Here is a 26,754-nt window from a genome sequence, read left to right on the forward strand (position 1 = left end):
TATGCAGGTCAGTCAATATAAGCTTCGATTGAAAAAGATAGAAGATTCGTATGTACGAAAATACGTAGTTCTGTCTTCTCCTCTACTATATATATTTGTCCACCCTTCTATATTTTCTAGACGTCCAAACGAAATTCGCTAATCGCCTGAAACTTGTGGGATGCGCAGTCGGTGGTACACATTAAAATGTAGACGACAGCGGATCGATGCGAGTATCGTCAATGTTCCGGTACTGAAAACTATACATGCAAGTTAAATGAAGCGGTAACCCACACTATTTCGTTCGTCATTTTTTTTTTTTATTTTACGAATAATCAAACCAGGAGTGCTGTATATAATGCAAGTGAACGGTGTAAAAGAAAGACAGGCAGATGTTATAGATCCGACACGTTGCAACACATGCTTTGTTATCGTAATTTCCTGATGTTTCTGAGCTGGTTCGCTTTGAATCGTGCCGGACCAGTTAAAGCTCACTTACGCACCGTGGTTAATCTATGCCATGTTCTGCGAACTTACGTTTAAGTAGTACACCAGTTAACGCACTCAGTGACTGAATTTTGAGAATGTTAGCAAGTGTCGTTTGTGATATATGCTAACATTCCTGGACAACAACAAACAGGAATGTCTGGCGAACGGAGACCGGATACACAGAACGCACTGAGCATAAACATTGCGTTTAAGCCGCAAAGGTGTAAAAAGAGTAGTGTTCGTCCTTTTGGGGGTGACTGCATTTCCATGGAGTATAAGCGTTGATCCCAATGGTCCAACTGTAACTCCCTCAGTTTACACATGGCACCATCACCTTAATCTCTGCGCGGGACTGAGCGAGTATGGAGCTGATTTTCTGATTAGTTAGTCCCAAGTTACCCCCATTTCGCCCCCTTGCGGCTGAGAATGTACTATACAGTGTGGACACGGTAGCAGAAGGCCAAATACTGCAAGCACAGTGCTGCATCGTCAAAGAAGGACCGGAAAGTTATTATGAGTGCTATAAAGTTATATATATATATATATATATATATATATATATATATATATATTATATATATAATATATTATATATAATATATTATATAATATATATATAGATATATATATATATATATATAATAATATATATACGAACTCCACAACTTTGGTAAAAAGAAAAGCGAAGTCGACGATTTCATGTCAGTACGCCCCTCAAACGCACACTTATTTTCTTTGTAGTTTCGGGCGCACCTGCGGAAAGGACGTGCTACAGCGCACGCTCAAAAACAAAAAAGGCCACTGATGATTTCATATGACAAGCCTACTCGTCATCAATTAACAGGACTCGGACCTGGCGCATAGAATCTGTTAGTTTCGTGCGTGTTTAGTCAGCATACCGCCGAGATTGCGTACCGAGTCATGAAATCGTGCGAGCGATGTTTCATATCAACTACCAGACTATATTTCACCTCGCAGCGTACCGCGATTAATCTGTCATTTTTATAGTCCCGAACACCGACGTCCCCCCTACCACCTCCTTTCTTTCTTTTATTTTTTGTGTCACGTGCTTGTCTCATTCCTACTCCATGTTAATGTTCTACTTTCACCGAAAGCAAGCGGTCACAGCAGCACCTCAGGGGCATTGGCAAGAGGAGCAGCTCCGTTATTGCTGCCATCTCTCGCACGGTACGCACCCGAATCATCTGGCAGCTTCGCACTGACCCGCGTCGCACGCACGGCGGCGAACACCGCGCGCCGTCGCGAAACAGCCACGGCCGAGCTGAGCGTTCCCGCGAGCATCTCCCTAATGATGGCTCGCAGCCCGGGCGTGGTTCGCCAATCAGGTGCGAGCAACCAGTGCACACATGCGCGCCAGGGATGAAGAGGACCGGTTCTCGAGACTCTCTCTGCCCCACACGCTGCCCCAGGGCGCTCGGTGGCCAGCTGCCATCGACCCTTCTCCATCTCGCGCGTTCGCTCTCTTCGCTCGGCCTGGACAGTGTTGCGGTACGATGGCCCGATGCCAAGTTTCGGGAAATCGACCGCGGCTACATCGCAAAGCCACGCTCATCCGCGCGTTCATGCAGAGGTGCTTGCTCCACTCGATGTCGATATTGAAGGAAAGAAAAAAAAAAAGCTCCGTTTATTAATTTACTTATTATTTACAACTTGAATGAAATATTCCGCAAACGCTACACAATCCGTCTTTACTTAAACCGTACGTACCACGCATTGAGGCATGACAATTTAGGGCTAAGTACGCACATACTTTCGTTTGCACCGTGTTCAGTTCGGGCCATATCGCGTAATTGCGACTCCAACGCGTAGATTAGAGCCAACATTATCTTTAGAGACCAGATTCGTCGCAACATTCGTGATCATCTCGAGAAATGGCGCATACCAGTTGCTATACTAAAAAAAATTGATGTCGCGTTTGAATCCGCGGGTACTGTACGGGTGGCCATGAAAAGAACGCGAACAGCCCGGCGCTTTAGTGCTCCGCTGTTCGCATTGGTTTTCATCACCCTCTTGCCTTGTGGCAACAAAACGCGCTGCAGTCCCTTGAATTTATCACTGATGATTATAGTGTCCTTTTATTACCAGCCACGTTAGACTCGCTTGAAAAGAAATGCGAGCAGTGGAGCGCGTAGGTGCCGCACTGTTCAAATTTATTTTTATCGCGATGGTACGGCATGGCCAAGTCGGGTAATTATCCCAAATATGTGCTGCTGGTTAAAATAGGCAATCCGGTGGTGTTTGTCTTCCGCACCCGTCGCTGCTGTCGGAATGGATAATTCGCAGAATATTCGGCGCATGCGCTAGAAATATTTTCCGAAGAGAGATGTTTATCTTAACGTTCCGCTCTTCTCTGGAAGCCAAAGATCCCTCGTCAGTTGACTCCCACGTGCCTACGTTTTACAGTCAAGCTGCCCAGTGCCAGATCAAGGAGTACTGGTAGGGTGGCAACAACTCCGACAGAACAGCCATGCCATTGTTTCGGAGTGCGAAGGCGCGCGCTATGGCAGACGCCTCGCATGTAAGCCTGAGTCGTTTTATTTCTACAGTTTCACGCGCGTCTATATGATGTTTGCACGTCACCTTAGAAGAGGCGGCGTCCGCGTCAACGACTTCGGCTGACGCTCACCTGGACGAAGGGTGTCACCACGCTGCTCCCGGGGGTAGGCGGCACTGACTTCAAGACACCCTCATTCAGGTGCACGTCGCGCCATCTCGTGGCGTCGTATGAAACGCCGGTTGGCGCTTTTTGAAACTTAGGATTGCAAAAAGCGTGCGTGCACCGCGCTTTTTTCAGGACCTTAGGGTTGCTGCTTTTCATTACATGACATAGCTCACACTGGCAGCCACGTGAGCGCGTCTGCGCTAGCACTGTGCACTGTGACTGCCGTAGCTCTTTGATAAATTGTCAATTCTTTATCCCATACGTCACGTCAACCAATCGCGTTTGTCCGTTGTATCGTGGCGTAAGAGATGATCTAGCGACGTGTTGAGGTTGCTCTTTGTACTCGCCATGAGTCGGACGCCTGTCGTATACATTATAAAGAGGCAGTGGCAGTACGAGGAACGTCGGCGCGCCCAGAAGCGCGAGGGTGCGCGTCGCCATCGTGCCAGGGCCACCGACCACGATCGGGCAAGTGAAGCCAGCGCACGCGCGACGCCTCGCCGCCGGGATGCTTCTCCAGCTTCGCTGGTCTTCCCTCTTCTCCCGGCCGCGGCGGCCGCATTTTCGAGGGAAGCGGAAATATTTGAGGCCCGTGCGCACGTTGAAGAACCCCAGTGAACGAGCCCTCCACTACGGCGTCCCTCATGATAGTCTTTTAGCAAGTTACGGAAAACGGTACGCAGATAACAAATAATTACTTTTGCAAAACACTGCAGACGCGAGTTTGCAATACATTCAGGCACACTCGTTATTCGAAGCAGCCACTTAAGCCATCTGCATTACCCTTTTTTTTTCGTATATTGAAATTGGATTCCTCAAATGCGAGGCTCAAGCGAAGAGCGTGTTTGCCTGACACATTTTTTTTTTTTTTCGCCGAAACGACGCCTCACCTTTCTCGATATGGGTGGAACAAAATGCCATTGCTCTTCTGGAGAGCCCCATTTTTCTATGGCAGCTTGCCCTTGAACCTCCGGAAAAGCGGCATCTGTTCTAGCAACGGTTCTAGCGTCTAGATCGGCAACGCTTTCTGGAGTTGGGCCATCCGCGTTCGGCTGTGGCGTCTGACATGCGTCTATCAAGGCAGGGATCATAGTCCAGCTGCCTAGCAAGTTCTAGTGCTTTTGAGCGGGTAAGCGGGCAAACCTCCCCCTGTTCAAAACAAGTTCCCATTCTCCTAAGAAACATTTCTGATTTATTCGAAAATAAGTAGGAATACGTGGTGGGAGTCTGGTCGAAACCGCAGCTTCAGTAATGAACGTTCCAAAGAGCCCCTCGATACGGACGCGCGTGAGTGGAAGACAAACGCTGTGCTCCTGCACCACCTGTCGTATCCATGCACACTCGCCACTGAAGTCCTTGGCGCTGACATAAGATGGATGAACGACATCCATGGTGGCTGCGGAATCTCTAAGTACCCTGCGCGCTTTCCGTTCACCGTACAATCTTTCATGAACGGCTTAAGTAGCTCTAAGTTCTCATCGTCGGCACTGACATACGAGAATACAAGACTCTGATTTCGGCAACCTGAGGCAAGGTGCCCCGGTTGAAGTCACTTGTAGCATGTTATCGGCTTCTGCGCTTCAAACTGCTTGTTCTTCTCGTCTTTAAAAATAGCTTTAGGTAACGTCTGCTCAATTTCCTTCTGTGGATCTGGGCCTTTCGCGTTAGCGTTGCGTCTGAAAAGCTTTGGGGATTCATTCTCCGCGCCTTGCTTCGGAAACGCGTCGAGCGTCCGCCCTTCACTTTGCTGCGATGCATGGCGCGACGCGTATTCCTCCGCGAGCTCGGCGCTTTTTTCAACTGTGCTCACGTCGGGCCTGTCAAGGATCCACAAACGCATTCGGTCAGGAATCGTGTTGTAAAACTGCTCTAGGCACAGGCACTCGACAACCTTCGCCATGTCTCCGTAATCTTCCGCGCTTCTTAGCCATTCAACGAAGTTGAGCTTTAAGTTGTATCCGAACTCAACGTACGATTCGTTTTTCAACTTGGTGGCTTTTCGAAAGCGCTGCCGAAACGCTTCTGGAGACAGGCGGTATCTCTTAAAAAGGCTGGATTTTACAGTATCGTAGTCCTCATACTGTTCTGCGCTAAGTCTCCCCATAGCGTCCGCTACCTGGCACGGCAAAACGGTTAACAGGCGCTGTGGCCATGACGCCTTAGACAACTTCATTCTTGGCAAGTCCCTTCAAAGTTCACGATAAACATTCCAATGTCCTCTCCTACTTGGAAAGGCTGCATTAAATCCTTCATACTAAATTTTCTCGCGCTTCTGCGACTGGCAGGTGCGCTTCGACGCTAGCCGCCTTCGCGTTCTGCAGTTCCAGCTCTAAGCGCTTTAATTCGAGCTCAAGCAATAGTCTCTCTTTCTCATCAGCACGCCTCTTTTCATCGTTTGCCTGACGCTCTTTCTCATCAGCCCGGCTCTTCTCTTCGTTTGCCTGGCGCTCTTTGACAATTTCCCAACATTCTAGAAGCTCGCTGTCATCTGCTTCCAAGGCAAGCAAAGCCTGATATTTTGCGGCTTCCGCATGGCGTTTCCCGCTTCCACTCCCAATTCTGCGCATAGCAACAACAATTCAGGCTTGCGTAGAGAATTGAGATCCATGACCAGCTCAGACGCTGAACCCCTCTCCCTATCCATTCTTTATCAGCTACCGCCAAGTGCGATAACGCAAAGGGACTTAGTACCGATAAAGACAACCTGCCAGCTTCAAGCTTCAAAGCTATTCTTAAAAGCCTGGCAAATCTCAAAGGAGAAAAGTCCGACACTCACCTAGCTGCAGTCACGGCTTCGTTGTGATGTCCACGGTTCAGCTGGCACAAGTTGCAAGGTCCACTGCAATCCCGCCGCTGCCATCCAGTTGTTACGAGATGCACCAGGTCTCGTGGGTAGCATGACACGAGGGCCAAAGGACTGGGCTGGGAATGTCCAGGCAGTGGCAAGGCAAAAGGTAGCCAACGAAAAAAGACGTTTAATACGTGACGAGGACAAAACACACAGAAAGCATGAGGAAGCCGAAGCTGCTGACGCTCGATGCTGCGGCCTTTTATAAGCCCTCAGACGCTCAGAGGAGGAGGCGCAGCTCCGCTGTTCGGACGCGTCCGGCGTCTCCGAGGAACGCGTCCAGTGTCTCTGAGAGGGACGCCAGCAAGGAAGAGAGCACTGCATAGGGGTCGCGCGTTCTGCACGTTAATGCAGCTCCGTTCTGAGGCACCTGCCCAGGTAGTCGTGCTCGGGGTCCAGCCTGTGGGAGCCTTTACAGTGGTGGTCGTAGCGCGATCATAACATTATTATTCCCTCTTCCTCACAACCAGTTGGAAGGGCTCTAACATTTTTTTTCTCTCGCTCTCTTCCTCCTTTAGATCAGTATAAGCGACTGACCAGTGGTGAAGAGCGTGCGTTATAACGCTGTCTCGCGAAGCACAAGTGACTGCGCACAGCTCAGCTGGCTGTGACGCGGTCAGATGTCATCGACAGCCGGGTATGTCTTGACTTCCAACCAAATTTCGTAGTTCGGCCGTTGCACGGAAGTACAGCGTTGGTTTTAAGGCGAAAGGCTTTGATGCCTCATCAAACGCGAAAATTGAGCGGCGTCGGCGCCAACACGAGTGATGCGAAAAATGGTCACGTGATGTCGTTGCCATATGACGTTTTATGACCTCACAGACTGTCAAATTTTTGACATCATCATGACGTCACTACGACGTCACATCGCGTGACTTCAGATGAGACGTCATCACATGGCAACGTCGCTTGGTCAAACGTGGGCCGATCACGGAGGCAGGGCAAAACCACGTTAGGTGCGGTCAGCTTTTGGTGGGTGGCGGGTGCAGGATCAATACACCTAAGAAGAAAAAAAAATAAGCGCAGCTTCGCATTAGTAGTGCCAAGCCTGAAGGAAGTGCGGAGCTGGACGGCCTTCGTGGTTCCTCTTTATCTTTCTCCCCTTTCTTTCTTTCGTGCCTTTCTCTCTCTCCTTTCTCTCTATTTCTCTTTCTCGCTTCCTCTTTCTTCCTATTTCTAGTTCTTTCGCTCTCTTTGATTCCCTCGCTTTCTTTCTGTTTTTCCTCCCTTTCTTTCTCTATTTCTTTTTGTCTTTTTCTCTCTATGCCATGGTTTACTCTCTCTCCCCTCCTCCACTCCCTTTCCCACCCCTTGCTATACTATACTATACAAGGCTATGCTAGGCTGTGCTCGCGTCCCTGGATAGCCGAATGATTGCGACGCTCGCCTTCGGATCGCGGGTACGCGGGTTCGAATCCCGCCTCGCCTAGAATTTCTCTTTCTTTCTCTCTGTTCTCATTCTCACGCCCATCAGGATTATTGGTCCCCACGCCGGACAAATCTGCGCACGTTTTCTGGGAGAGAAGCAGAAGAGGGAAAAGAGGACGGGGAGAGTGCGTGCCCGTTCATGATGATAGTTTTCTCTGCTCGCTCTGCACGGACTAACGGTCGGCTTAGGCATTTCTTTTCTTCGCCGCGCGCGCCCGCGATTTGTTCTTCGCAGTCACGTGGTCTTTTGCCGCCATAAATGGTCCGCGTCACGTTTCTTGCCGCCGCCGACGCATAAATCGCGCGGTGCCTTGCACAGCGATTGTTTCTGTGGCACGAAAAAAAAAAAAGAGACGTGCAAAAGCTTTACGGTCGCCTCAAGGTCGATCCAATAGGTCGCGGAGCTTCGGGGGAAAAGCGGTTCAGAACCTCTTGCCAACGACACCAGCAAGGGGGGTTGTGGGTGCTGCGATTGAAGCGCGACTCTGTTTGGAGGGAACGAACACTAATAGTGAAAAACCAAGTTTTATTCAAGGGCGAAGCAATCTTTATGTTACAAGTGACATTTATTTCCCGTACAATATTATGTAGGTGCAATGTGCCAAGAATGTATGAGTGTTTAATTATTATATGAAAACCTTTTTTTTTCGCGCCTCCTGAAGAGAGGTGCACGCCATTGTTATTCAGTGCAGCCCGCGGTGCATAAAGACGCGCTCGCAAAGTTCGTCTTCGACGACACGCCCCCTCACGTGTTCTGGTGTTTTCGCACTTACATGCGTTCTCTGAATTAATGTGGCGAGAATTTGATTTTTGCTGTGCGCGGAGTTGCGCGTTTCATCGTGAATGTGTTGATTACGGTGTTCAACCGGCAACGGGATGACGCGGCTAACATTTAACGCCGAACGCTTCCCTCGGTATACTCGCGGAAACGATGTGGTGTTTAAGGATGCAATAGCAACACGCGTACGCCTGGCGACCGATCTCTTCTAGATAAGACACCGGGGCAACGATTCGGAGTAGTGTGCTTGCTGGATTTTCATGGATAGATTCTCTGCTGCCGGATTTCCTTCGTGAACACGCAGTGCTTACTCTATTTCAAGTTATCGGTGAGCAGATCACTAAGTTATCTTTCGCGCTACAATTCGCATGCCTGTATACGTTACACGTAAGGTTAATTTATCGGAACATAAGGCAAAACATAGTAAACGTAGTGTACGCACGTTTTGTACTTATCACGACACTCGTTGCTCATTGTAGGGTCTGATAAATTGCGTTATTGTGGCCATTGAATAAAACTGAAATATCACTATTTTGGCGTGACCAGGCGTCATTTCTTCTCGTTAGAACCGAAGCACACATGCAGTGCGCTCTTTGAGTCCCCTGCGCATGTGCGAAGCAAATAAGCAACGCTGCAAACATGAGAGGTACGCTGCTGCCTACTTTATTCACACTATGGAAGATGACACGAACGCAGAATAAAAGCTCGAAGAAAAAGGTTTCCTCGTAAAAACCAAGGCGAATTAAACGGCGGTGCACTTGAACACCGCTGTTTAGTCTCGAGTCGATATTAGTCTAGCTAGCGTTGGCTTCAAGCGCACTCGCCAAGGACTTGCCGGCTCGCCGTAGCGCGAGCCCTTAGCGATCAGGGCCTAACCACCGTATTCTGAAACGTCCCTCCACTCAAGGCTCTGCCTTGACTCGAGAAAGTCGATGGCAGTGCCCCCGCTCGGCTGAAGTGGTTACCACGTATGAGCAAGAATCGGCAGCAATTCTTGAGAACCGCTGAGTCATATTTAGTCGGGCAGCGGTCCTGCGCCCAACTCGGTCGAGTGAAGGGCCAACTTCGAGTGGAGGATTGTTTGAAAATACGGGAGTAGAGTGTACTAGAAGGGGGAGTGCCCGGAACGAGCTCCAAAAAGTGAAGCCATAACAGGGTCAATCCGCTTGCGGCGCTGCGATTGGTAGTCTGCAATGTGTAGTCGTTTAAGAGTTGCGCGCGGCTCCGCCGAAGTGGTGCAGGGGTAGAATGCCCGCTTCCCACTCAAAAGGCCCGGGTTCGAAACGCAGCTGCAGATGGTGGTTCCAAGTTTCCATCTATTTAGCGAAGTTTCCATCTATGGAAACTTCGCTACTGCAGTTGCATGTACCTTGGTCGCGTTCTGATGCTTTAATTTTAACGTGCACCCATCAAAACACTGAAGAATACCTACGGGCTTTGCTTTCGGGTGCAGCAACCGGCCGGAATCGGGTAAAACGATCTTTGCCATTCCGAGCGGGAATAGACGCCAAGCGACGGGCTGTATGGCTGCACAGAATCCGGCAAGTGGAGTTTGTTCCCACGAACGATACCAGCCTCTGTGCGGTAAGCGCCTGTGAATATTCGCAAATAACGTTTTTTGTGGTTACGTTGTTCAGATACCAGTGCAGCGTGTTTCGCGTAGTTGCTGGAGAAGATTCATGCACAGAAAGAGCGCCTAGCAGATCTTATTGTTTAGCATAAAATTGACGCCTTTGGTCTCAACGATAAGCGCACCATGGAAACTGACTCTTAAAACACTTGCTATGCGATCAGTTTGCATTTGCTTTTGATTTTTTTTTCACAACTTTTGGTGTCACGTGCGCCGAGCTGCGAATGATCTGTGAAGGTCTGGGGTGCATTTTTATATATATATATATATATAACGAGAGAAGTGGAAAATTTCCATGCTTAAAGTTCTTGAAAGCTAAGTCCGATCACTTTACTTGTATGACAACAGGTTTTTGTATGGTGTGGTTCCTCGGCTTCAGTTATCTTTTATAAGTTTTTCAAAAAGGCTGCCCTGATGGAGTAAGCGTTTCTGTTCGTACTTCACTATGATATAGTTCAATCTGATCACGTTAGCTTGAAGCGCTTCGGCAGTTCAAGTCTTTAATCACCGCGGTTACTTGTTTCGTTCGTGACTATTTTAATACGAAATTTTTTCGTGTTGAGGGCGTGTACTAAGGGTTCGGATAATTTTCTTCTTTGTTAAACTTGTATTTGTGTGTTGCTTTAACAATGCTCCTAGCATTTGCACGTACGAGATACTTTTCTCGTTTAAGAGTGCCTCTTATCGGTATTTATGAAGGAAAGAAGATGACTATTAAGGGCTCGTTTTTCTTTTTTAGGCACAATATTAATGAGAACTAACACACCTTGGCATTACTGTCTGTTAGTTCTCATTAATATCTTATCGGTATTTGTACTCTCTATGAGCTATGTTTGATTCTTGAAGAACTGCGACTCTTATGTTCTACATTTAGCAAATGCCCTGACGCGTATGTTGCGGTAGCACTCTACAATAGTAGAGTGCTACCTCTTTCTCTCTCTCATCTTTATACTCCCCCTTCCCATTCCCCCAGCGTAGGGTAGCCAACCGGGCACGTGCCTGGTTAACCTCCCTGCCTTCTCTCTTATTTCCTTCCTTCCTTCCTTCCTTCCTTCCTACTATATGTAAAGGGACACTAAAGAGCAAAACGATTTTTCTCGCATTAGTGAAGTAGTCTTCCACGATACTAAAAACACCACGCTTGCTGCGAGAAGACGCTTAATAAGCGAGAAAACGCGCAAAAAGAAAACAGGTGGCGACGCCACCTTGGAATTCCCGCACTATTTGCCATGACGTCACATATTTTTGACGGCGCCTGCTTGGGCCTACGTAGTTCCTAATCGGTTAAATCGAAGTACATTGTCCTCTGAGGGGCCAGAGACTTTACATAAGTGTTTGTGGAAATTTCGTCGAGCCAGTGGCGCCAAAATACGTTAAATGCTCTTTGAAATGTTTTACGTCACGAATTACAAAGTTCGGCGCGAAATTTAAAAATGAAACTTTAAACTTGGTTTCCTCCTCTAATAATAAACCTAGGGTACTGAAATAAACTACACAAGAGTTCTCCGAGCACACTTTATCACTCTAAACCAATTCATTGTTTCTCTTTAGTGTCCCTTTAAGGGAAAATCGTGCATGTTATGCTTTCCTAGACACACTTTTTTGCCGCCTAATAGAAGTTTTGTTTAATGACAGCAGCTTTGCGTCTTACGAAATTTTAAAGGAACCCTGAATCAGTTTTCTAAGCAATGGTCGAATGACCTCAGCATTGAAGTTTATTGCCTCACGAATCGATCGCCACAAATTTTTTTTTTCGAATCCGTCTAGAAGGAGCGGATTACAGGGACTTGTTGCACGCTTTGAAGGAGTCCTGAACCACTTTTCGAAGTAATCATCGAATGACCTCACTCTCGGAGTTTATTGCCTTACGAATCGACTGCCGCAAAAATTGCTCAAATCCGTCAAGCTGCGGAGTTGCAGGGATTTGTCGAGCGCTTTAGGCGCTGCCTCTCTTCTCTCGTCCGGACGATCGCGCTAGAAAGTACTCAGGGAGGGATGGCACGGGGGAAAGAAGCTACGTCAGCGCGCGTCATGAAACACGATCGCTCTCTCCCGTTGTAATTCCTTTGCGTGCTAAGTGTTGCTTCTGTCAATTTTAGTACACTATGGGGCGCGGCGGCGCCATGTGGCGACATCCTGTAGCAAGAAGCGCAACTGATCCAAACGCTGAATTATGTCAGCTATCATCAGCCAATAGCAGTAATATGCTCACTGGCTTCAGAGAATAGGCGCCGGCACATCCAAAGCGAGTGAGGAGCGAGAGCGCTTGAGAAAGTGGCAACTTCGCGCTACGCTTGCAAACTCTACGTGCCGCGCACGATTACAAAATTTGGCGGAACTGTTCACAGCAGTGTCTGCTGTTCGTAAAGGGGTATTCAGACGGGGGAGGAATGCTCGGGGAGACGGGGGGGTTGCGTATCACGTGACCGCGACGTCACGGATTAGCGAGTGGGCGTGACCCCCCCGCGCCTCCTCGGAGGAGACGGGGACGTTTTCCCCGAAAGGACAAACGATCCCCATGCGGTGGGGGATGTGGCGGAATTTCGGGCTCTTGTTTGGCCACATTGTTGCACTTGCTCCTGCAGAGAGCGGCAGTGGGTGTCCAGTCTGCAGCTGGATGGTCGTCTGCAGCTCGTCAAACGGGTGGTGCAAGCCACCAGAGTAGTCTAGTAACACTGGTCTCCCCCTCCGTTTGCCTCGTCCGTGTGAGTGGGGGCATTTGTGGAGACTTCTCCTCGCGAGCTGACGTCACTAGGCTCCGCCTTTACCCCCCGAGCATTTCTCCCCCGTCTGAATACCCCTTAAAATGTGTTTTTCGCCAAGCCCAAGGAGTGGTTCATGACCATTTTGAAGTCTGATTGGTATGTTAAACTGCATACCAATTAATCTAATCTATGAAGAGTGAGTAAGCGCGACTAGACAGGGACGTAGAAAGAAAACAGACAAGGACACAGCGCTGTGTCCTTGTCTGTTCTCTTTCTACGTCCCTGTCTAGTCGCGCTTACTCACTCTTCATAGATGCAAACCAACTAGCCCGCCAACATGTTTCAGCCAATCTAATCTAGAATCAGTAGAACCTCGGTGATACGATCACGGCTCGTACGAATTTCGGGTGATACGAATTTTTCTGTGGTCCCGGCCAAGACTCATTAGCCTGCAATGTAATGAAGTATGGTTGTTACGAAACGATTTTCACCCGGTGACGTTTGACACGAACGCACGCTACACGCAGGTACGAACAGGTGCTGCCCGTGCCGTCGCGGAAGACAAGGCAATCAAGCGCGGTCATACGCGCAGCGCCGCCAGTTTGTCAGAACAGGCCATCAGCGGCGCGTCGTAACCTCCGAGAAATCCGAGACTGTGCGCGCGAATCTTGGAGGCCTCAGTGAGCTTTGATGTACCTTCGCTTTTAGGTTACAGATTACGTTAACGTAGCGCGCGCACTCTCTCCCTTTTTTTCTAACGCGCTGACGCGTGCTGCTGTGCTCGAGGCAGCGTCATTGTACATTGTTTACACGTGCCTGCCACGTCGATGCAAGCCATGTCTTCGCGAAGGAGCTAGGTCTAGCAACGTCAACATGCACAACTGTTGGGGAATCGCACACCTGCAAACTCTCCGATTTGCACAGGAGATTCCCGAATTTTGAGCAAACCTCTCGATTGTGCGAGAGCGGCCGTAAATCTCCCGAAAAACACCCAAAACACCGCCGCGATAAGAAGTAACAACAACAAAGGACAGCGGTCCTAAAATTTTCTGGCGTTCAATCGCTTGCAAAGCGCTCCATAAGTCACTTTCGCCATAGTACTCTGGTGTCATGCGAAAAGCGTACTAAGATTTGGAAGAGGCTACTGGCTGTCACGGGTCACAGCACACCTGCTAAATAATTACACACGCGCCGCATATTCACGGGTACAAGTATGATCTTTGACGTCACAAAACATTACTGGCAATCATTCAGAACTGTTCAAGACGTTGCTGCACCCCTCAGAAACATAAATGAAAACATACGCCAGCTTTCTGCTGTCGCATATTAATCTTCCATGTTTTCTGGTGATACGAATTTCGGATGATACGAATATTTTTGGTGAACCCGCGAGATTCGTATCACCGAGGTTTTACTGTAATCATGCCAACGTGTCGCGACTTTTCTTTAGTGTCCATCCGTAGAATTGGGCTGTCACGTGTGCTTGAATTAGTGAATTCTGAGTAATAGTAAGTTTCAGAAATGATGTCCTTTTTTTTCTAACGCAGAAAGTTTAGAGTGTAAAAATGAGGGGAGGGGGAAGCAGGGGGTTCCAGCATTGTTTCCAAGCTCTAGTGGTGTCTTTCCCAAAGGTGTGCGTCAGGGATTTCTTACCGCTTAAATATTTTACCGCTAGGCGGAGTGCGTCACGCGCGGCGTTTTTGGGTGTCTGGCCTTCAGCCCGTTGCGCCACCTACAAATGAGTTGCGCAGGTTGCAACTCGTTGAAATGAAATGTCCGATCGATGCCTTCGATGTGAGCACGCGGAGCGGGATAATCGTCCTGCCGCATCTCGCATCTCGGAGGCCGTGCGAACGGCGTGCAGGGATCGAAAGCATCGCGAGTCCGTGCTGCCATCTTTCGCGGCAACGCTGCAACTCCCTAGTCCGGGCGCAAATGCGCGGGCGCCAGGCTCAAACCGGGAGTCGTTTGAGCTGCCTATTGGTCAATGATAATAATTGCTGGGGGTTTTACGTAGCGTAACCAGGATATGATTATGAGGCATGCCGTAGTGGGGGACTACGGATTAATTTCGACCACCTGGGGTCCTTGTGCACTTAAATCTACGCAGGGTGTCCAGATTAGATCGAACACGAGGTCCCGGTCACCATTCCCTATTGTGATGAAATTTACTGTAGGTCTAGGCATTACACCCAGAACAGTGGTTTCGCAGTTAGTTTGCGGAAAAAATTTTTGTTCGCCTGAAAAAAATATACAACATTTGGCCGCAAAAACGCTTTTCCGCTAATTTCGTGATTTCTGAATTTTGAGCGCACCTAGAGAAAAAACGGTGCACTTCTTCGTCACAATATTTATTCCCTTAAAGAACAAGTCAAATACAATCTTATGAGTCTATTACTTCTCTTGCTTGTCGAGGCACCTTTGAAGAAAAAAATCACAAACTTGGCAAATCGCACAAATACCTCTATTCAGGAATTTATTGCTGCAAGCAAGTTAAAGTGACGATAATGAAAATCGGTACATATTAACTTTGATACTTTCGCTCTCTCTTAAAAAATTTGCGTGGCTTTATCGCGCTCCGTTTTACTCGATAATTGGCCTGAAACGTAAGTGATTTACCAAAAACGCCGAACTTTGAAATGATTTTCTCAAAAAGGCCATTTTTAATTTTTTTTTAAATCCCTCTGATCGAAGTCAAGGACGTCATACTATTGTGCAGAAAAAAACGTTGCATTATTTTGGTTGCTAACAAGTTATAGTGCGTCAAATGTGACCATGCCAGCCTAGCGGCCGCGTCGTTCGTTATGGGCTGAAACTCGGATAAGATGCTAAAAATACTTGTACGTGACATAATCACAAATCAGCAGCTCCACACCAACAATGCGCAGTCCGGTGTCATGGTTAAGCAAGCTTTGGCTTGGGATCAGCCGCTTGACAAACCCGCAGCAGCGGCCGCTCGATGCTGCGGGCACTCACATTACATGAGTACCGCTTCGACTGTGGATGAGCTCCGCTTGCGCGCCGAACTACGCTCAGAGGACAAACGAGAGAAGGAATGCATCACTGTGAAAGTTAAAGGCCGTTAAGTGCCAACAAATGTCATAATATGCAACGAAAAACTCTGCCGGCAATTTCCAGTGAGCGCCTTCAATACAGCACGGATGTATTTTTTTTCCCTGCTGTTATGCCCGAAGCCGCACAATATCGTGATAAACGCTCGACTTGCGTTGAATATTCTATCTGCGGACGCCCGAAAATACAGTATTGTAAAAGCGGTTCTTTAATGAAGTAATGGACTTGGACACACTTCTTTTCACAAGCGGCTCACACAAGTGTTCTGGCACGAGATGAACAACTGCAGTTTGAGTTGCTCGACCATCGGAAGCACGTATGACATTTCTTTAGATGTCAGTGGCTTTCTTTTGTGTCATATGTTGCTCATAGAATGAACCTAATTATATTTAGGCCATCCGAAGAGAGAAAGCAACACATGAGCGCACTACTGGAGGCGCTCACTGGGAAATCGCCGGCAGAGTTTTCGTTACATATTATGAATTTTGTTGGCACTTAACGGCCTTTAACTTTCACAGTGATGCATTCCTTCTCTCGTTTGTCCTCTGAGCGGAGCTCATCCGCTGTCGAAGCGGTACTCATGTAATGTGAGTGCCCGCAGCATCGAGCGGCCGCTGCTGCGGGTTGTCAAGCGGCTGATACCAAGACAAAGCTTGCTTAACCATGACACCGGGCGGCGCATTTGTTGGTATGGAGCAGCTGATTTGTGATTATGTCACGTACAAGTATTTTTAGCAACTTATATCCGAGTTTCAGCCCAAGGAACGACGCGGCCGCTAGGCTGGCATGGTCACATTTGACGCACTATAACTTGTTAGCAAACAAAATAATGCAACGTTTTTTTCTGCACAATTGTAGATGACGTCCTTGACTTCAATCAGAGGGATGTTAAAAAAAATTAAAAATGGCCTTTTTGAGAAAATCATTTTCAAAGTTCGGCGTTTTGGTAAATTACTTACGTTTCAGCCCAATTATCGAGTAAAACGAAGCGCGATAAACCACGCAAATTATTTTAAAAGAAAGCGAAAGTATCAAAGTTAATATGTACCGATTTTCATTATCCTCACTTGACTTGCTTGCAGCAATAAATTCCTGAAATAGAGGTATTTTGTGCGATTTGCCAAGTTTGTGATTTTTTCTTCAAAAGTGCTTCGACAAGCAAGGGAAATAATAGACTCATAAGATGGTATTTCACTTGTTCTTTAAGGGGAATAAATATTGTGACGAAGAAGTGCATCGTTTTTTTCCTAGGTGCGCTCAAAATTCAGAAATCGCGAAATTGGCCGAAAAGCGTTTTTTGCGGCCAAAATTTTATATTTTTTTCAGGCGAACAAATTTTTTTTTCGCAAAACTAACTGCGAAACCATTGTTCTGGGTGTAATGCCTAGACCTACAGTAAATTTCATCACAATCGGGAATGGTGACCGGGACCTCGCGTTCGATCTTATCTGGACACACCCAGCAGCAGCTGCCTATATATGGTGCACCGTGTTCCTAGAATTTTTTCCAATACTCACTAGCTGCGCGTCAACTTACTCCGCACCGTCCCACCTCTCTGTCGTCGGGGTTTAACCATTTAGACGGGCTCTTTACCAGTCATAACTTTATTTTAGGCATTAATTTTCTGCCTCTTCTATTGTAACTGTGCCCAGTGAATTTCACGATGATGGTAAGCTGTAACTTATGCATGGTCACACCAGTTAAACAGCGGATACAAATGCTAAGAAACTATTTTCCGTCTACTTCGTTGTACTGTCCTCTGTTGTTCTTACTTGCGAGAATGAATGAATGAATGTGACCATTACTGAAGTAAAGGACGACTCTTGGTCGCTGTTGGGGATGAGGCGGGAAAGGGGCAAGGGTATTAAAGGGTGATGATCAACTTCATGTCACGCCTTCACACGAGCACTTCATTCTCGCAATCGACTGACTCGATTGCGAGAATTAAGCAGTCATGGGCACGTTACCAGTAAAAAGAACAGTGTTACAGTTACAGTTACCTAAGCCAAAAAAGTACTCTGTTACAGTTACAGTTACAATGTTTCCGAAAGTAACTTGTTACAGTTACAGTTACTGTGCAAAAGTAACGTCGTTACTTTTCCGTTACTGTATAAAATAATAGATCAAATCAAATTATAGAATTTATTTAATAAGGGTTGCACGTCGTAAAACCCTAGACGAAGAAAACATAAAAGGGGGTCCAACACCAGCAATCACTTTGAACGCCTCTTACTTGAAGTGGAAAACGTGGTTGATGACTGGAACGACGGCGGTATTTCCTAAGATGTTTAAACTATACCAGAAGCGCATGCGAAGAGCAGCGGGGAGTGCATCACGAGTGGTTACGACGTCCATTGTGTCTGCTCTATGCGTTTAAGGTGTGTCAGACTCTATTCGGAGAGCTTCGGGTCCGCTGGGCATACAAACCGTTTTTAAGTCCCGTTATTACCTTGGAACATGACAACGCGTGTTCACGAAATCCTAAGACTGCACACCTGCGGATGATCATGGCGGTATCTAAAAGTGCGATGCGGGGATCGGCGAAACGGGCAGGAAATGATCAACGAGGCCTAAAGAACTCAAGCAGAATGTCGCTAAAGCAACCCATGCAACGCGTTCTAAGACCGAGCTTGTTGAGCACTGCTGGATGACAGGTCATAGCTTTGACCTAAACAATGCGACGACGCCGGTTTGTGAACGAAGGTGGGGGGAAAGCAACTCCTGGAATCGTGGTTCATTCGCCGCGGCTTGCAAAAACAGCCGCGGCCCCCCACTGGACATTTACAAGGACATGTGTGACTAGTGGATTGGTTGACCTCGGCTCATTTTTTTTTTCTTTTTTAGGATGCCATCTGCATTGGGGGTTAAACGTCTGTCATTTTGTTAATAATTGTTGCATTAAGTCGGAGTAAACATTTTACAACCAGTTACAAAGAAGTTTTACAATATCGCTTCGCTAGTTCACGGAATTTCTGGCCTTCGCCGTTTCGCGTTCTGCTGTTTTCTAGCCACCTGTCAAACACGATTAAGCTCGGAGCCTCAGACGAGGGAGACTATAAACATGGCATCCTAATGCTCCTCCACCTGTACACCAAGAACATAGCTAGATGCTCAGAGAGAGAGAGAAATAGATGAAAAGGAAGAGGCAGGGAGGTTAACCTGGTGCGAGCGACCGGTTTGCTACCCTGCACAGGGGTGGGGATATAGGGGTCGGAAAGAGGACAGAGAGAGAGGGAGATAAAATAAAAACAAAACAAAACATGCAGCTAGATGCTCAAGTGACGAAAAGGATATATATGCTGAAAAAAAAAAAACGGACGCGAACTTAGCAGGCTGTTCAGTTGAACCACGATTGATTTACATGTTGCGTTAATGATAGACCTCCAACCTCGGTCTTCTGCAGGGAAGATAATACGCTTAGTCACCTCCTCTCCTAAACTGCGAGGGAAGCCCTATTCTGGAAAGTTGATGGGTGGAGAGGATATGGTAAAGAAGAAAGTTCGAAAAAGTGTTGCTGTTGGATAATTTTTCATAAAGACAGAAGTAACTGTAACGGTATTTTCCGTTACAGTTACTGCAAAAAAATAACAGTGTTACAGTTACAAGTTCCTCTAACTTAAAAGTAACTAGTTACAGTTACAAGTTACTGAAAAAAAGTAACTAGTTACCGGTAACGCGTTACTAGTAACTAGTTACTGCCCAAGACTGGAATTAAGTACTGTGAGGAGAGGCGCGCTCGCCTTTCCGTTTCTGCCGAAGGCATTGAGAGAGACGAAGGATGGGAGGTGCGCGCGTGCGATTTCTTTCCTGTGGTAAATGTGGGATCGCCCAACTTTGCAGCACAGAGTGGCTGGCACGAACATTCAATAACGAAAATCAGGATGATTTTAATAAACTTCTTAAAACGTTCTCTAGAGTGCTTCACGTTCGGAACAAGTTCGGACATTGGGCTTCAAGTTCAGACATTGGGGGCGGCACCTTCGTAGACCATTGGTGTGAGATCTCGATCAAAATACAGACAGATTTTTTTTTATCGAAACAACTAAGCTAGGTATGTACGTACAACCGTTCTCGCTAAAGCAATGGCTTGTTCGCACTTGCATGTCTTAGTGTTTCTTTTTTTTTTTCATTTTGTTTTGCGTGTATAATAAGCATTTACGAAACATACTGATTGTTGCGCCTAGCAGAACGTCTAGAATTAATTACCTGTAAACTAAAACATTACGCTCTTGGAGGTTGTTAGTCATAGAAACTGCGTGGCTCAAGTTACACCCTGTATTGCCGTTATAACGAGAAAGACCATTGCGGTTCCGTTTCTTCATTTCCTTCCCTTTCAGCTTGGCATGAAAGGAGGCGGCGTATGTTTCCACTTACTGAGAACGAGGTGCAAATGTGCCATTAAAATGCATCTACCACGAAATGCTTTATTTGGGTGAAAATGTAACGCGAACGAGCGACGGGCGGTAGCCAAACCTGAGTGCAACACTGTTGCTTGTACGGACAGAGCGGAGTATATCACATGCTGCAGACTCTATATTCAACGCATTCGTTAACATATAAGCCCAAACCCATTGAACAGCGCCGTCATCTGCAATCTAGGCCACCACCGCTTTCACTTCCTCGGTAAGCACAAGTAGGTCTATATCGCCACGTTTTATGGGATATTTTCAGCTCGCACTGTCCAGTGACATTCCTTATTCAACGATCTTTCATCGCTTCAAGCCTCCATCTTCGCCTTGAACTTCTGTGTTGCATGGCGCCTGTGTTCTTCGTTGTTCTTGCAAAATTTGACGCTTAGTTCAAGCAGAGCTAATGATGACGCTATCATGACTTGTTCACGAATACGATGATTTCGCCAATGTATGTCTTGATAAACAGTCAAATATTGATAGGATCTGGTCGCACTTCAAAGAAATCATCCATTATTGCATCAGCAATTTCGTTCCCACGGTCAAGAAAAGTACGAACAAACAAAATTCCTGGATAACGCGAGAGATAATTCATGTAAAACGAAAGATTAAGAGACTTAGAAAGCACAGTAAAAATCGTATATCCGTAACTACCGATCTCGCCTCGATTCTTTAAACATTCAGCTTAAGAATGCAACAAGATGTGCAAAACAACAGTTTTGCAGTACTACCTTGCATACCTTTATTAAAACCTCGCCAAGCAAATTTTGGCGGTACCTGAAGACGAAGCAAAAATCAAGTGCCCCAATGGTAGCCGCAGACGGAAAGCTAAAGTAGACTCTTTTAATAAATACTTTGAGTCCGTTTTCACTTTTGACAGTAACGAAAACAACCATGGTAGCCAGACTTTCATGCCATCATTTGAACACGAAAAACTGACCAGTAGTCCTATCATTTCTGAGGAGGGAGTGCTATCTTTGCTTCTGAACATTGACGGAAAGAAAAGCAGTGGTCCGGACAACATTCCTAATGATTTTTTGAAACGTTACGCTGTACCCTGTAGCAAATATCTTTGTCTCATATCAGAAATCAATTGAAGAATGTCGAATTCCCTCAGATTGGAAAATTGCTAAGATAATTCCCGTTCACAAGTCAGGTGATAAACAATGCCCAAACAACTACCGGCCTATCTCTCTAACATGTACAAGCGGTACAATTCTAGAGCATATTATCTTGAAATTTCTAACTCAGTATGTCGAAGGCAACAATCTACTCCACCCTTGCCAGCACGGCTTTAGAAACGGACTATCCACTGTTACGCAGCTTGTCGAATTTGTACACGATCTTGCACAGGGTATCAACAATCAGTCCCAAATTGACATAATTTCTCTTGATTCTCTAAAGCGTTCGACCGTGTATCACACCGGAAACTGGTCTGCAAACTTGAGCATCTAATTGGTAATGGACCTGTCACGAAATGGATCGCCCATTTTTTAGCTGACCGCTGCCAATATGTACAACTTGACGGACACACCTCTGATGTTATTCCCGTATTATCCGGGGTTCCCCGGGGTTCCGTACTGACCCCACTTCTTTTTACTCTTTATTAATGATATAGCCAACCAGTGTGAAGTCAAATGAGATTATTTGCAGATGACTGCGTGCTCTACCACGAAGTCAAACAGATTTCTGATCAAATTAAACTTAACGGTGCCTTAAACAGTGTATTCCAGTGGTGTCATGATTGGAACATGACCATTAACAAAGAAAAAAACTGTTTCCATGTCAGTTACTAAGAAAAAAATCCCGCTCAAATTCACTTATGGTTCCGACAGCACTGCACTGCGTCTGTTAACGAATACCGTTATCTGGGTATTTACATCACATCCGATTTGAACTGGACAACGCACGTCCAGCAAGTAGCAAAAAAAGCCATGAACAAGCTCTTCTTTCTTAAACGTGCCTTGAAAGACTCAGCCCCGAGATAAAACTTCTGTCTTATCTTCCCCTTATACGTCCGATATTGGAATATGCGAACATTGTCTGGTCCCGTACACGTCTACCTGCATATCAACACTGGAAAGGGTGCAGCGCAAAGCAGCACGATTTACCTACAACCGGCACCGGCGCACAGATTCACCCTACTGAATTATTGCGACGCGCAGGGCTCGCTACTTTATCCAGTAGATCGAAACTCCACGTTTGAAGTTTATCTACTTACTTTCGCACAACTCATTTAGGATTAAAGCATCAGACCACATCAATATAAGTCAGTCTAGAATCACTCGAAACAAACACCCACTCACTCTTGAAGAATTCCTTTGCAACAACAACACTTTCTTTTATTCCTTTTTTCCGTTATCCGTGCGTGAGTGGAATGCGCTAGGCGCATCAACGGTGTTGCAAACGACAGTACAAAATTTCTAGAACTCGCCGAGCTGTCCATTGCAACACCGATCTAGATGCTTGACATTGCCAGATTGATTCACAAATAGTTTCCTGCTTGTTTGTTGCTTTATCCTATGCCCTGTAACATAAGATTAATCCTACGATGCTGTAACCTCAGTGAATATATTGTAACCTATGTATATTTCTGTATTTAGCATGTATGCCATCAGCGACTTATCTGTCAAGACATGTATGTATGAATTGTACAGACTCAAGCGATTCCGTCTTCACCTACATTTTCACTGTAACACTTTTGTGTGTTTGCTGTTTTTCTCTAAATGTACCCACTCCTGTAAAAACCCCATTTGGGGTTGACAGTATACTGAAATAAATAAATAAAATAAAATAAAATATGACTAAATTAACTGGCTCGGAGTTCTTCTGGACATTGACATTTTATAAACGCCATGCAAAGCAACTGAATATATAAAACCTTAGTAAGGCATACTTTCACGTTCGTAAATGAAAGCGATAGAAACAACCAGGCCAGTGGACCTCAATCGTTTTCCTGTGATGATGATGAAGAGATGGTGGTAATGAAAATCTTGAAAGAAAAAAAAATTCTACAAAAGATCTTCCGGGCCACGCTGTTTCGTGTGTCAATCGCTTTTTCGCGAGCATATTGCAGCCTTTTTCTCATATGGCAGCCTTCTTTTCCATGCAGGAACTGGCCACCGGCACAGTGAGCCCGCGGCACTGCGTGCGCAACAGCCCCGACGGGTTCCGGCGGCGGGCCGGGCCTGGTGGCGCAGGCGCCGGCGCACGGCCCCGCCACGGGCCAGGACACGGGCCTCCCGGGCCGGGGGGACCTCCACACGGACCCCCACACGGGCCCCCGCACGGGCCGGCGCACAGCCCCGCGCATGGGCCCCCTCCGCCGCCGCCCCCACACGGACCCCCTCCTCCTCCGCCGCACGGGCCCCCTCCGCCACACGGGGGGCCGGGCGGCATGGAACCCGACGGCAGCTGGAAGGGGCCTGCGCCCCCGCCCCACCACCACCCGGCGCTCATGGGCCACGGGCCCGGGGCCATGCACCACGGGCCGCCCCCGCACCATGGTCCCCCTCCGCCACATCCGGAGGGCCCCCGCACCCCATGGCGGGACCTCCGCCGCACACCATGCCCGATGGACGACCCCTCGACCCCGGGTGAGCCTTCTGCAATATCGCACGCTTCGCTATAGGCAATTTAGTGTTCGCTGATTGCAAAAGGCAGGACGCCACCTGCTCCTATGTCATTGCCAAACTTCTGAGTACTCTTGAATGTATGATTGTGCGCAAGAAGCGTCGCGCTTGTCCTGCCAACAGTCGAAAATAGTGCGAGAACAACGGGACGTGCCACGCCTGGAAAGGTATTCTCCGAAAAAATGCTGTCTTTCTGAATTGAACACTAACAAGTGCAACGGAGTGCGCGTGCTGTCGGCACTTCTTTAGCTGGCGCATGGCGAAAGGGAATAGGTTAACCAAGGTTGGCTGCCCTTCACGGGAGAGTGTGAAAGTGGGAATAATATAGAATAGATCAAAGGGGGAAAGTATAGTGCTAATAAAGAGGCAGTGCAGTTTGTTCTGAGGAGGCATACAGCTACCTGCGAGTATATCACCATCGTGCTGTCGTGGCAAATGGGCAAGAAGCTACGTCAGCGGGCGTCATGAAACGCCTCAAGTTCACTGACTCCCGCTATGATTCCGTTGCGCGCTAGTGTTGCTACTGTGTAATTTTAGCACACTATAGAGCGCGGCTCCGGCACGTGGCGGCACCCCGTGGCAAGAAGCGCATCTGATCCAAACGCCGCTCTTTATTTATGTCAGCTATCAGGTAATGGCAGCATTCTGCTCCAACGGCGAGATAGAGCGGCAGCTCCGAAGAGAGGACAAATCTCTGTATGAAAAGAGGGCGCTTGAGAAACTTCGCGCTCCGCTTGTAAACTCTACGTGCCGCGTACGACTACAAAATTTGGCTGAGCTGTTCATAGCACTGTTTGCTGTTCGTAAAATGTGTTTTTTCACCAAGTACGGGGTGTGGTTTAATGGCCCATTAAGCTGTATTCACACGGCGGACCAAATCGCGATCCGAGCCCGCGGATTACGTATCACGTGACCATACGTCACCACTTTCCGCAGAGCTTCTCCGGTCTGCGCGAAGCGATTCACGAAACGGCAGAGGCCCACATTACAGTTGGGATCTTTGGTGAGAAATGCCGAAATCCTCCCTATGTGAATTTTCCCCTGTCGGGTGAATGGTGGCTGCGGAGCGATCCGAATCACGTCAAATGTGACGTGACTGATTCGCACGTGATCACGTCCGTCGTGTGAGTACGCTTTTAAAGGCAAAGCTGAAGCGTCCTTCAGTTTTTTTTTCTTTTTAGCGGCTGGTAAAGTTTGCAATGAAATTGGTTGAACTGTTTCAGGTAGATAAACATAGGGAACGCCGGAACGTTAACCAGAAAAGGTCTAAATAGGTAAAGCAGTTTAAAGAGGTTAAGAAGAAAAAAACAGATGCCTAGAGCGAACGTCTGCTGTGACTACGGTTCAAGTATCGCTTGATGAGGCGGTGGACGGCATTCTTCGTGGTTGGGAAACCTGGTGATCTTGAACGCCACACCAGGTACCTCCTCTATTCGCTGACCAAGGTGTAGATAAAGAAAGTCACGAGCCAGTGAATGTAATTGAAATCAGGGCTGGTGTCGTGCGCAGGCCTCATTGTTCAGCTGACACCACAGAGGGCAGCGCTCCGATAACGCATATTGCGCACCTGTTTTGCTGCTTGATGGTGTAAACGTGTTATTGCTAATACAAGCTGTTCGTGAAATCCGCTGCCCATTGAGTTTTAAATACTATGGAGGGCTGCCTTCCACTCGCAAAAATTGGTTCAGCGACGGCTCCACAACATCGAATCCTTACGAAATATTTTAAGAAATGACTCCTTAATAATAAACGCGAGCGCTACTCGAAGTGCAGAAATATCTGCTGTTGTCAAACGTTTTTCGAGAGATTGTCTTAACCTTATTGATTTCAACGCACATCGCTGAGAACAGATTCAGTCTCGATAAGCAACTGCATGCGCTCCTCGACAGACCTTCCTTGCGACGTTCTTTTAACCGACTGTCTTTCGTTAAAACGGCGGGGAGAGAAAGTTATCTTTAAGGCGATGGAGTGCTTCATAACTGCGTAAGACTTACTAAAATTGGTTTGAATGACATCCGTTGTTTACATATCCATCAGGAAAATAAAATAGATCATCCGTGGTATAATGCAATGACTCCGTTCTCTTAATTATATTTCTTATCACCACTCGGGATCCTGTTCATAACGCGGACGGAGCGCCGCTTGGACCACTGACGAAGGGCAAAGCGGAATCGTTACATCTTTTCGGCCCTGATAACACCCATAGCGATTTTTGTCCTGCGAAACTGCGGAGAGCGAGATACAGTTTAGTGATAAGAAGGGGCATATAAGTCGGCCTGAGGCACATTCCTCTAGCCACTTCTCTGCGTTCGGTGAAGGAGAAGAAAAAAAGAAAGACAAGGGTATTATATGCGTAGCTTTCTCTGTTCCCTAAAGTTACCTCTGCCGCATCAAAGTAATGTTATGCGGTAAAGCGCGCACAATGTAATGGAGGAAAGTGGTGCTATGTGGCAAAGGCTATCAAATGTGGAAAGAATGTGTTGTCACGGGGTTTAGTAAGCGTTCCTTAAATATTCACGACCGTGAGGTGGTAGAGCGCCCACCACCAATGCGAGAGGTACTCGGTTCGATTCACAGTGGCGCCAGGCACCTGCCGGTTTTTCCAATGGGAAGAGACGTACCCCTTCCTGGCGCTCGATGGCGGGGGATACTCATCTCTAGAAGTCAACGCTGTGTCGTTGCCAGCCCATACGACGCCCACGCGACATATTTCATGAGCCAAACTGTACTTGCATGAAACCAGTGACTATGAGCATTTTGTCGGCATTATACATATATTGAACGCAAAGCCTCTCCTGTAACATTTCAAACCGGCTGTTGATGAACGAGGATTCGAAGAGAACAGACTTTTGGGCTAGTTGGTTCGTTACGTTCATTGAAGCCATAGCGCTGATAAGACAGGGACCTACGCGAAACAACGCGAAACTAGCGCACGTCCTGTCCTCTTTCTGTGGTCCCTGTCTTATCAGCGCTATGGCTTCGAGGATTCGAAGCATTTGTGGTTCGGGTGCCGCGTCAATATCGTTGAATGCTAGGCTTACTGTTGCACTGAAGACTTCACGGTGTGGCCTATCCAAAATAATCTGGGCCCGCATGGTTGT

At 47.3% G+C, this 26,754-nt stretch overlaps 1 protein-coding gene across 1 annotated transcript; it reads left to right on the forward strand.

The window, feature by feature from the left end:
• Positions 1-3,499: 3,499 nt before the first annotated feature.
• Positions 3,500-23,617, forward strand: LOC119377137 (proline-rich protein HaeIII subfamily 1-like; the record flags this gene model as incomplete). The annotated part of the gene is made up of 2 exons (XM_049411542.1): positions 3,500-3,619; positions 23,134-23,617. Coding segments are annotated over exons 1-2 (604 nt in total), but the record flags the coding sequence as incomplete, so codon positions are not given.
• Between the last annotated feature and the right edge of the window lie 3,137 nt (positions 23,618-26,754).

Source organism: Rhipicephalus sanguineus, unplaced genomic scaffold, assembly GCF_013339695.2.
Source record: "Rhipicephalus sanguineus isolate Rsan-2018 unplaced genomic scaffold, BIME_Rsan_1.4 Seq364, whole genome shotgun sequence".
NCBI lineage: Eukaryota > Metazoa > Arthropoda > Arachnida > Ixodida > Ixodidae > Rhipicephalus > Rhipicephalus sanguineus.